General features: G+C 37.3%; 1 protein-coding gene across 1 annotated transcript in view; it reads left to right on the top strand.

Annotated features, from left to right (window-relative positions):
* Window positions 1-901: 901 nt before the first annotated feature.
* Window positions 902-13,050, top strand: part of LOC105438813 (transient receptor potential cation channel subfamily A member 1-like) — a gene marked incomplete at its 5' end in the record, with an annotated part of 46,214 nt that continues 34,065 nt past the window's right edge. Inside the window, 7 exons of the mRNA XM_030983646.1 lie at window positions 902-1,082; window positions 2,990-3,165; window positions 3,643-3,753; window positions 4,638-4,764; window positions 6,205-6,350; window positions 7,301-7,437; window positions 9,625-9,673. Of these exons, the coding sequence (XP_030839506.1) occupies window positions 902-1,082; window positions 2,990-3,165; window positions 3,643-3,753; window positions 4,638-4,764; window positions 6,205-6,350; window positions 7,301-7,437; window positions 9,625-9,673 (927 nt within the window). The remainder of the gene's footprint in view (window positions 1,083-2,989; window positions 3,166-3,642; window positions 3,754-4,637; window positions 4,765-6,204; window positions 6,351-7,300; window positions 7,438-9,624; window positions 9,674-13,050) is intronic.

Raw genomic sequence — 13,050 nt, 5'->3', positions numbered from 1 at the left:
GAATCATCTCTTCACCGGCTTAAATGACATGTATGTGAGTAAGGTATTGTTGGTTATCAGTAGGTAAATAATATAAAGACTATTGTACCATATTTTTAATATAATGGGAGGGGGGGGGTAAGTATATTGATACGAAAATGTTAATGCCATTATGTTAAATGATTATATTAGGAGAAACAGCTATACTTGGTTTATACTTTAGGAGAAGGGGTGGAGTTGTCACACAACAATATTTTACCATCATGTCTTATACAAGTATGCATTGCAAACATAAATTTCAGTCTGACAACTCCTGCCAACTGCTATATAACGCGTTTTTATTTTGCATTTGTGTGTGGTTTATATATCATTCTGTTTTATACTTTGTGAAGAAAGTAGTATTACGTTCTGTCATACCGATTTTGGTCAGTTATAGTGATCGGTGACAGATTGAGGTGTTTTTGTTGTTGTTATAGATTTAGATTAATTGTATAATGATTGACTATGTGTTTCATTGAGCAAAATGATTGTGATTTACAAATTGCACCAAAATGACAACGCTCTTGACTTATTTTTAAACTCTTTTTTTAACCTTTTGATTGGAATCATGTTGGAGAGGTGATGAACAAAAATATATATATAGAGAGAGAGAGAGAGAGAGAGAGAGAGAGAGAGAGAGAGAGAGAGAGATAGCATGATATAGAGAGAGGGAGGGTGGGATCGAGTGGGGTTGCAAGGGTGGATAAAATGCACGGACACAACCCCTGCTCCTAAACAAAACTAAGTGGAAGGAAGTTACACCTATATTTTCCACCAAAGTATGCATACAGTAAACTTTCGATATATCCTTCTGTACAGGAAATATAAATTCCAGACTGACCACACCTGCCTTTGACCATATCATTAATCTAATTCTTGCATTCTTCATGTCTGGTTTCCATTTCAGGTTGCTGTGCGGGGTAGCTTGAAGGACTTTGAACGGGTTTATAAGAAGGACACGTCACGTCTGCACCTGCGTGACTCCAGCAATTCAGTCCCCTTCCACCACGCCTGTGGCGCCGGCAAGCTCGAAATCATGGAGTTCATAATCGAGAAAGGAGGGGGTAAGTGACTGAGATGTAACAATACAAGGGATGAGGTGATCGAAAGGGGAGGGGTAAGTGAGTTAAACGTGGGGAACTAATGCAATGGGGGGGGGGGGGGGGGAGATAGAACAGTGTGTGAAGAAGATGGGGCAGTTCCACCGTGGTGCCGGCAAGCTCGGTATCATGGAGCTTATGCTCCAAGGGAAGGGGTATTGTGGGGGGGGGGGGGACAAATGAAAGGCTGCGGGATGGAAGGGGTTGGGCAATTAAATTTATGTGGTGCCGTGAAGGTTGATATTAGGGAGTTGATATTTGAGAAAGGAGGGGTAAGCGAACTGAAATAAGTGAAGGTATGGAAGGGGTGTATGGGATGATTCGAAAACATCTGTGAATTTGGCATGCTTAACCTAGGAGGTTGGATTAGTGTAAACTCCTTGACTCAACATTGTATGGAGTTCATACTTGAGAATGGAGAAAGAGGTCGGAGAAGAATGACAATGAATAACGGGCTACCATAAATGACAGGAGGCAGACAGTTTTAACTACACCTTGTGTCATGTTGGTACATATGGCGAAGTTTTAGGTGAAGCTGAGTTCACAGTCTGTTGATGATGAGGAAAAGAGACTAGATCGCGGGCTGTCGGTTACTACAATATCTTGTTGAACACGTGGTATTTAACTTCGAGACGTAGACGCAAATTTGGGAGGTAGTAAACTGAAATGCCCATAACAAATAACGTTAAACGAGAAAGTAATGTCACGGAATTGGGTGAATGTCTGCTCTACATTGTGGTTGTCCACGTTATAAAGTTGCGTTGCGTGAGCCCAAGCATTGAGGGTGACTAAAGGCATCATTGGGATGAGGGGGTGGGGGGGGGGGGGGCGCTGGTCTTACACTCGGGAAAGAAAGGTTAATTATCAAGGCTTAGTAGGGGCGCTATCATTTGCTATTTGTTGTCATTTCGCCCTCATTCTGTCTTCGCTTCTCTTTTCCTCCTCTTTTCCGCCATTCGAGTGTAAGGGGGGGGGGGGGGGGTAGACCAATGCCATCCGTTGCTACGTCGCTACACCACTAACTCGTGTTGTTGTGATAGAGTTGTTTAAGGGGTAATTGTCCAAGCGCCTGTGATGCTCAATTAATAAAGAAAAATCAGGGGAACGCCGCAATGGAGTGCATTTATGCTAAAGAGCACGCTTGTTTGAAATGTAAGTGAATACAGTGCTTTTTCTACATTCGCACAAATCATCAAAACATCGCATTCAATCACCCAAGCCGTGTCATACTATATGGCTCTTGAACCATACAATGCAGGTGCATTTTACCTCGAGATATTTTTGGAACTGCCTTTCAAAAATATGTAGATGAAATGGGTTTCTGTTGGAGAGGAGAGGCTGGCTGCCAAAACCTTTCCAACAAAATGAGAAATGTTAAGACCTGAGAGGTTCTCACATTCTTAAAGCGACACATGTAGGTCCTAAAATGCGAAGCGTTTGATGAAAATATCTGTGAAGTTTGTATTATGATGCATGCATAATAATTTTGTTAATGTCATCTATTCTCTTGCTATTTGACACCAAGGTAACATAATGATGATAATAAATAATCATAATAATCATAATAATAATAACAATAATACTAATAAATATGATGAGGCTAATATTAAGAAAAGCATTATACCAAACAAAATATATATCAATAACTTAAACATACAGTTGTAAAAATGAAAGTAACTTAAACATTAAGAAAGATGGAAAGAAATAAGAAAAATTACATTTCACCCATATTATGGGCATAAGGGGTATATGGATTCTTTGACAGAATATTCAAAGAAGGTTATGAGAATAACATGTACGGGAAGGCTCATAATTTACTCCATAATTCAATTCTTTAGTTCAACCATGACGAATACATTTGACTTGTTCAGATTTGGAAGCCATTGACAGCCAGGGCAACTCCGCCTTGCATTGGGCAGCCGAGAAGGGGCAGGCAGCTGCTATCGAGTTCCTTATACTCAAAGGGATCTCGCCCAACATGATGAACCATCAGTGCATGACGCCACTTCATACCGCCTGCGATCTTGACGTCGCCGACTCAGTCGATGTGAGTTGAGTTTGAGATATTTGTGAGTTGAGTTTAAGTTAAGTTAGAGTTGAGTTTCAGTAATTCATGGAGTAGAATCTCTTTCTACAAGTGAACTGAGCTTAGTTCAACTGAATTGCATTAAGTTGAGTTCATGTGAGTTGAGTTTTTTAATTTCCTTTGATTTGGATTTTACTTGAATTTGTTATGACATTTTTGGGGTTTAATTGAGCTGATTAATTGTAGCCCAATTTAAGTAGGAATCGGGTTTGGTTAAGTTTGATATGAGTCTAGTTTGGGGTTAATCTAGATTTGATTTGAGCTTCAATTGAGATGATGTGAATTCGCCCTGAACTGAGTCCCTCAACGACTATTTTTGTTCTAGCCTTCAAACCTTCTCCAAGCTACAAACTTTCAGCTCGTCAATTAGGAATCCTAATAAAATGTTGCCAGTAAAATGATAAATGAAATAGAAAATTCCATCATCCTCTTCTATAGGCATTATGCAAGCATCGATCACTGGTTGATATAGACTGTGCTGGAGAGTTGGGGCAGACACCTCTTCACTATTGCGCTGTAAGAGATAGCGCCAATGCCGCGAGGAAACTGGTAAGTAAAATGGCAACCAGACGAGTGTAATTCTTTAGAAACCGGGTGATCTTTGAAATATCACTACCTCAAAACATAATGAACTTGTATTCGAAGATTAATTTTCCTGGAACATAAATGAATTTGATACCCTCGCCCCAAGCTATGCTTTTAGTGGTATGTCCTCCAATTTATTTGTATCTTTCGGAATGAATATTCTGTACATTTTTGTCATACAATGTATTGCATCATCCGTTCATTTATTACTCAGTATATATATATCTATATTGGAAATAAATGTCTTTCAATTGAAAACAAATTGAATTGAATGAAGTAACACGTGCCTGTTTCCACATTTGGCATGCTTATTGGCCAATTATACTTCTAATTACTTGAATACTTGTTTTAATATGTGATCATTTGAGGCTGCACGAGCGTCCGTTATTGACACAATCGCAAAAACTTTCGAAAAATTGATCAAGGGCTATTCCAAAAGCCTTGTTCATCACCTTCCGAAATGTGTGATCATTGCAATTACGTATTACGTATACAATGGGGACTGCTGGGGGCAGTGAGTCGTTTTTTGAAAGTCGTATCGACCGTATTTCGTCTTCCCCCCTTTGAATAGAAATACCTAAATTGTTTAAACCACACGAAATTTTGCCCACAAACATACACAAAGTATAAAGCATCTATAAAAGTATTGTTATTAATATGTTGATGTATACATTTTCATAGACATATTTACCGTGCTTACAAGTATCTACGAATTGATTCACAATTGTTAGTCCAAATGTATCCGACAACAGAAATTTTACCCAATAAGGAATCGAATTGAAATGAATAATAACACATATAAAACGAACTTTTTGTTATTTGTTTGATTGTTTTGTATTCTCCTACAGCTTGAATTTACGTCGGCTCTTTCTCGGCCTGACCAAAATGGCGTATATCCAATCCATGCCGCGGCTACACACGCCTCGGCTAGGGTGATGGAGCTTCTCTTTGCCGGATGTAAGGACACGGAAGATGGTAGGATATATGAAATATGTTGTAGTTTTAATTTCAATCAATGTTTTAACATTTCATGTTTAATACCGTATTATATACACAATGGAGACAAGGTTACAAGTTGCCAGTAGTAGTGCATATAAATAGAGTCTTTTAAACGTTCCTTCGATTGTTTTTATTAAATTTATACTTAGCACCTTGAATATCATATTTGATTTATGACGTAAATATTTGTATATATCTCTTCTGTATTGTATTTTCCTTTTCCCTTCTACTGATTCCACCTGCTTTCTTTTTTTTTTAATATGCTGCTTATTATGTACTTTCTATAAGGGTCAACGTACAATAAGGCTAAATGTTCTTTTTTGTTGACCCCTCATTCGACATAAAATTGCTTCCTGAACTTATTTCTTTGTTAATTTTATTGTATTCTTATTATCTGTAATGTTACCCTTCTACATGTATTTACGTATTCCAAATTTCATTTTTTTCTTTATACTATGTATGTATTGTATATGGTTTTTTAAATGAAGAATGGAATTAATACCGATACTATTTAGGCTTCATGGTCTACTGGTAGTTGCCCATAGGCATTGAGCGATAGTCGCTCCTGACTCAACTAAATTCTGACAGATTTGTGCTCTGCTCAAGGGTTTATGGAGTTGTATTCAATAGTCAGACCAAGAGCTTGTATTACATCCCATCACACCTCTTAACCGACTTCACCCCGATTTCAAATCGACCAAAACTTTACCATTCGGTGTGATATATTATTTTTGTTTGGTCTTTTATCAGTCTCGTTGATGTGACTGGGGTTTTAACAGACTCCACCCCGCTTCCCAATCGGCGACCGAATCCTTTTCATTCGGTGTAAATGTAATTTTGTGTTCGCTATGTTGCTGGTCATGTCTTGGTCTTGTTGCTGCGACTGAGGTACATATTTAACATGTTTAACACAATCAGTCACGATGCTACCATAATTGAATGTGCATAACCTAATAAAAGGTACAGACGACACAATGGCTTCTAATCCGAACAAGCGGTACAATAAGGCTTTGCAAATTACCGTTTAATTTTCTTTTGTGAAGTCAATGCCATCGACAATTTTGATACATAGATTAATTTGGAATGAAGCACGCTGCTGAGATGTAAAAGAAAACTAAATTAAAAGACAATAGCATTGAGAAACAGACAATATAAAATTGAGAGAGAGAGAAAGAGAGAGAAATGATTGGATTAACAACAAAGAAGAGAAAGGTAGACATAGGAGCAGACGAGGACAGATAAAAGAGGGAAGGAGATACATAGATAGATAGAGAGAGAGAGAGAGAGAGAGAGAGAGAGAGAGGACAGGAAAAGGGGCCTAATTTATACTTCTCATGCAGCAATACTAGGACAAAGTTTCAAATATTTGACGAAATTCAAAGATGGCGTCTTTATTCCCCCCCTTCTCGTCCGCAGCCGGGCAGAACTGTTCCGACCGGTCATCGCTCCTCACGGTGGTCGACAAGGAGGGCAATTCGGCCCTTCACTCGGCCGTCAACAGCGGGGATTTCGCCGCGGTCAAGCTCTGCCTCAAGTACGGAGCGAGGATTGATATACAACAGGTACTTGTAAAGAGGTGCCTCATTAATCATGAAGATGTCTCTGATTAACCATGAAGATGCCGTGACGTTGAGTATAACCTTGGTAGAAGAATGAGCGTACACTTGAAAATGTTTCTGTTAGTAGGCTGATACGTTTTCCGGTACATCGTAGTATTCAGTATCCTTAGAACGACACTTTTTTGTTTGTTGGGGGGGGGGGATATGTTTTGGAATGTGGTAGGTGAAGCCGATGCTGATGATGATGGTGGTGGTGGTGGTGGTGGTGCTGGTGGTGGTTTTGTTGGTGGTGGTGGAGGTGGTGGTGGTGGTGGTGATGAAAATGAAGATGATGATCATAATGGTTATGAAGGTGATGATGATGATTGTGGTGGTGGTAGTTGTGGTGGTTGTGGTTTTGGTGGTGGAGGTGGTGATGAAAATAAAGATGATGATGATGAAATGCTGAAGGGATGGGAGAACACTATAGAGATCAAGGTCATGATAATGGGTAGGGGAAGAAAAGAAAAAGGAAAATGAGGGGAGGAAGGTAATCTTCAGGATGGGAAGGGTTGAAGTTTGGGAAGTATAAGACGAGGGTGATTAGGGTGAAGGATGGTAGGAAAGGAAGAGGGGAGGATGGGGAGATTCGACAAGGAAGATGACGGCAAAGTTGGAATGCAAAAGATGGACCAATGTAAAGAAGAGATCCTTTTAAAAAGCCTTTTTATTATTACTTAACCTCATACAGAGTTCTTTCAACTCAGCTTCAAATTAAAAAAAATATGGCTTTTTTCGGTCAGTTTTTGTACGCACAATCACCTAGTTACCCATATGTAACCGAGCTGGTAAAAACTCCGTGTGCAGACCGCTCTTGAAACAGTCTACGAAACCTGTTAACAAAGTCCACAGACAGACAACCCATCAAGTACAAGAAATTAATATCCCAATATGTTATACTGTTTAATCAATAGGCCGATAAGTCAACACCAGTGCACTTAGCCTCTTCTCAAGGCGCTCTGGACATGGTCCAGCTTATGTTCTCCTCTCAAGACGAAAACAGAAAGTCACTTCGACTCAAGGACGTTCAGAACCAAACACCTTTACACAAGTAAGTAATTTTTTTAAACTGTGTGAATTGTCTACTCATTTGTTATTTTCCCTTCTAAATCTAAGGGCAAGTCCACTCCAATAAAAACTTACTTTCAATAGAAGCAGAAAATCAGACAAACCAATTAAAAAAGGGTTTGAGCAAAATCGGATAACTAATTAGAAAGTGATGAATTTTTAATGACATTAACAACTTTGAAAATCACAAGACAAATCGGCAACTTATTCATGAGTCTGTGAAGTCATTGATTCACATTCCACTAATTGTTTTCTTTATATTGATAATATGCATTTCAAATATTCACCCTAAAAATCTTATTTCCTCACACCAGCATCCAGGTATATTGATAGTAACATGTTCTCGTGTGTATGCACTAATATAGAGTAATTTTGTTATTCTGTTAAATCATGAAAAACGTGAATTTGAATAAACTCAATAATTATGAAAATACAGTATTCCGAAAATAGTATCAATTTTTCAAAGTTCATAATAGATTGTGAAATGTCATGCATGCAATATGATACAAATCATATAACCTGGGCAAAGGCATGGGGAAATGATCAAGTTTGCGGGGATAAAAAGCAAAATGAATGGGATATAAATATTTAAAACAATTGATAAATAGTGAAGCAATGACGTCACAAACTGATAACTGAGCGGCAATTTGCGTAATGTGATTTTCATTGTTCCATAGTTTTTCAAACTTAAAAAAAAGTATAATTTCCTTACTAGTGATCCTATTTGTTTGCACTGTTTCTCCTGTTTTTTCTGCATCTATTGAAAGCAAGTTATTTTTAGAGTGGACTTAGCATTTAATCTTATCAGTAAATCCGTAAATACATATTACAAGAGTCTGAGTCAAATCAATTAACATGAACAAGTGTAAAAATATTATCTTGGTGTCCGTTTTCCTTTGGAATTGTCAGATACTGTAAGTATTTTTCTTTTAAAGATGATATTATGACACGATATGGACTTGTATCTCAACATTTTGCCAGTGACGTCATTATGTTTTATCGAGATTTTACGCACAATTCTTCAAGAATCTGAAGAAAATAATAACTTTCTATATCCCCGTTAAGCAAAACGATGACTTAAATTATTTCAGTGCATTAGTTTATTACAGAATATCACCTGCTATACAAAAAAAGATTTCGTCGTGGCAAAACGACTTCACATATATATTCTGACACCATTAGTTAATTCGTGTATATAGCAATATTGGTTGTTTGAATGGGCCAGAATGAACTGGGACTGAAACAAATACATATGAATATTAAATGGTCACGTCTCACACAAATTTTGACCAGTTAATTAAATGTGGCTTTAATTGCAACGAAGGCGCTGACATGAAATTCAGGGTAAATACTTTTATGTTATTGACAAATATTGACCGAGTTAATGAACAGAGGGAAGGTTGATGGTTGTCAGATTTATCTTTTCAGTGGAGTCATCGTTAATTAATGGACTGAGATTAAAGCAAATAGACAGTTTTAGAATTTAAGTGTCGACGACACAATTAGTAATTTGGACCAGGGTTAATTTAATTCATGTTGACACGGAGGGATAATGCAAGAGTGCAGGGGGGAAGGACGAGTGAGGATTGTGTGTGGAGAGAGAGAGAGAGAGAGAGAGAGAGAGAGAGAGAGAGAGAGAGAGAGGGAGAGAGGGAGGGGGAGAAAGTGTGGACAAAATAAAGAGTGCAAGAAAGAGAGATAGGGAGATAGATATAGGAGAGGGAGGGCGAGAAATAGAGAGAGAGAGAGAGAGAGAGAGAGAGGCTGAGAGAGAGAGAATGAGAGAGAGAGAGAGAGAGAGAGAGAGAGAGAGAGGGAGGGGGAGAGAGTGTGGACAAAATAAAGAGTGCAAGAAAGAGAGATAGGGAGAGGGAGAGAGAGATAGGAGAGGGAGGGAGAGAGAAAGAGAGAGATATATAATGAGAGAGAGAGAGAGAGAAAGAGAGAGAAAGAGAGAGATGGGAGGGGTGGGGGCGGGGTAGCAGGGAAGAAGATTAGGAGGTTTGTATATTCAGAATGTCTGAATATAGAGAATAAATTAATGCCAAGTCATTGCAAAGCATGTGACAGAGGCTGGAAGACATAAATAAAATACAAACCTTAATACATTTGTAGCAAAGTTGACATCATCCCTTAAAATAACAATGTTTCTTTTCCTTCTCTCATCCAGAGCCGCCATGTTTGATCATGCTGAAGTGGTCACATACCTAATAAATGAGGTAAGACAAATTGCTAACGTTGCTAATTGATCAATTTCCTGTTGCAAGAACCATTAGAAGGTTAATTGTTGTATCCCTGGTGTTTTTCTCACTCGATATACTTGAATGAAAAAAGCGTATATGTACGTGTGTGGATTGTGTGTGTTTGTGGATTTTTAAATACAATATTAAAGTTTAAAAACGATTTATTATTGTATTCATCTTACCTCTATTCGCTGCAAGATGAGACTTACACCTTATACTCTTTGCAGTATATTGTACCCGCCAGTTTACCAAGAACAGGTCTGCAATACTATAAACTCGTAGCAGAGCTATGATACGACAGTGTACATAGTCTACATCCCTACACACACCTGACAAAGAAAGCAAATTTCAAAGACTTGTCAACGCACTCTCCGTTCATTTCCTCCGCGAGGCAGATTATTCATGTTCGAAAGAAACATAGTCCGGAGGCGAAGAAATTCCCCCACACAGCTCCGCTTATAGGATTACAACTGTCTACCAGGTTTTGAGCTGATTTTCCTTCTTGCCACAGTCGACGGGCGATTCAATTGGATTTTCATTTTACCATTTTGCATAATCGGGATTACCGATATGTTAGCCTTAGGAAACGCTACACGATGGGCGTCTGTAGCGAGCCGTGAATCTCATTCCACTTTCGGGGAATCTTATAGCCATACATAGTCCTTCCCCTACAATATGTAATAACGGCACAAACGTAGTCGTTGCCCGCCATCTGCTTGCTCTTGCGTGTATCCTTTTTACGAAGGAACATGTATATTAATTTTGAGAGTTGTATGTGTATGGTAATGTCTAGTCTGTCTCTATTTATTTATTTATTTATTTATTTCACTTCTTTATTCAGGGTAGTCTGTTCAGTATACAAAAATAAAAACCTGGTCTTCCACAGAGCCCTGATTATAAAAACAGCACATTAAAAAATTACATAAATTACAATTAGAACTGTACAATATCGGATTATTAAACATTTGACACAATATATGCATGGTTTAGATAATAATAAAAATCAACTACAAAATAAATTAAAAAAACCAAACATGGCCATACATTAACTGAATATAAGATTACACAAAAGAAAAACAATTCATTAATGATAATTATAGGCATTATATGGTAATGGAGTCAAGTAACATGACAAAACTGAATCATCATAGATAATGATAAAATCAACTATGAAAATAAGTTAAACAAAAGCATGGGAATACATTAACTGAATATAATATTACACAAAAGAACAACAATTCATTAATGATAATTATAAGCATTGTATGATAATGGAGTCAAATAACATGGCAAAAACTGAATAGATAATGATAAAATCAACTATGAAAAATAAATTAAACATTATATGATAATGGAGTAAAGTAACATTTCAAAAACTGAATAGATAATGATAAAATCAACTATGAAAATAAATTAAACCAAAACATAGGAATACATTAACTGAATATAATTTTGCACAATAGAACAACAGTTTAGAATTAATGATAATTATAAGCATTGTAAAATGGAGTCAAGTAAAAAATGAAAATGAAGTCAAGATAAAAATCAACTATGCAGAAGAACACCTTATCATGTGAGATTTTCTTTTAGAGCTCTCTTAAAGACTGCTAGGCTCTGTGCTTCTTTAAGTTCAAGTGGAAGATCATTCCAAATTTCACTCCCTGAATAAATGAATGACTTCCTGTAAAATTCTGTTTTACATTTTGGCAATCGCAACATTTTCTTATCTGTGTTGCGAGTTATTCGTTTTGAAACATCGTCGACGAGTATAAATCTGTCATAAACGATTCCGGGTGTTATTCTATTTACACATTTATACATTAAACAGCACATTGTTTTCCAGAACAATTTATCAAGAGTTGGCCAGCATAGTCACTGTAATACATCAAGGGACGGTATATCCCATGACTTATTTGATACTATGTAGGCAGCTCTTTTGTGTAATTTGTTTAAGGTATTGAAATTCCCGACACTTCTGCGCGACCATACATTACAACAGTAAAGAACATGGGGTATAATGTACCCCCAATATATATCAGATAATTGTTTAGTAGAAAAATATGTTTTTAATCTTCTTATTACACCTAGTTTTTGTTTCACCTTCAAAGACACCTTTTCAGTATGTAACTTAAAGTCAAGGCTAGAGTCTATGGTTACACCTAAACACCTAGATTCATCAACACATTCAACAGATTTACCCTTTAATGTAACATGCAACTTTAGATTTGAAAATCGATGTAATTTTTGCCTTGAGCCTATTAGCATGACTTTGGTCTTCTCTGGATTGGGGATCAACTTGTTTCTGTCAACCCATTCATTTACTTCTTGCATTACATTGTTAAGCTGGATTTCTATATCTGTTGGATTGTTTCCATAGACGGATATTGTCGTGTCATCTGCGTACATATAAACATTCCCTTTACTTATATGCGTGGGAAGATCGTTTATCATGACTGTAAACAGGAGGGGCCCAAGGATTGAACCCTGAGCCACTCCTGTGTTGACATTCATGATGTTTGACTTTTTATTTTGCATTGAAACATATTGTTTTCTGTCATTAAGATAGGACCTAAACCAAGTGAGACATTTATCAGAACAACCGTATTTAGCTAATTTACTTTACGTAAGTCTATGAGTGCTAATCCATTCACGTACCCTTTATCAACATTCATTGCTAATTCATCGACCATACAGATTAGGGCGGTCTCACATGAATGATTAGGTCGAAAACCGAACTGTTTGGGGTTAAGTAGTCGTGTTTCTGACAGATATTCAAGGAGATTCTTAGTCACTGCCTTTTCTATTATTTTGGATAAGACAGGGAGAATGGCTATCGGCCTATAATTACATACTTGAAATTTATCTCCACTCTTAAAGATGGGTTGTATTCTTGCTATTTTCCATGCAGCAGGAACTACACCCGTTGTCAGTGACAGATTGTATAAATACGTCAGAGTATCTATGACAATGTTAATGTTACAAACATGTTTCAAAATCTTGACACTTAGTCCATCATTCCCTATAGCCTTGGTTATCGGGAAACCCTTAATTTCTTTCTTTACAAACTCGCTATCAATGACTGGCAGATCAAACAGTCCTGTGGGTTCCGACCGATTATCTTCGGCTGTACTGCATTTTGTGGTTATCAGTTCATCACCTGATGCTCCGAAATTGTCTGTTAAACTTTTCACAGCACTACTAAAATAATTACTGAAAATATTTGCTATTTCTTCTGAATCAGTTATTTCATTTCCCGAGACTTGTAACGTTATCTTTTCAGACACGTTTGCATTTGTTAAACTCTTTAATGTTTTCCATAGGGCACCAGGATTACCCTTATTCTCTTGCAGAAG

Source organism: Strongylocentrotus purpuratus, unplaced genomic scaffold (assembly GCF_000002235.5).
Source record: "Strongylocentrotus purpuratus isolate Spur 01 unplaced genomic scaffold, Spur_5.0 spur5_scaffold_13, whole genome shotgun sequence".
Classification (NCBI taxonomy): domain Eukaryota; kingdom Metazoa; phylum Echinodermata; class Echinoidea; order Camarodonta; family Strongylocentrotidae; genus Strongylocentrotus; species Strongylocentrotus purpuratus.
This window is presented reverse-complemented; position numbering and strand designations above follow the sequence as displayed.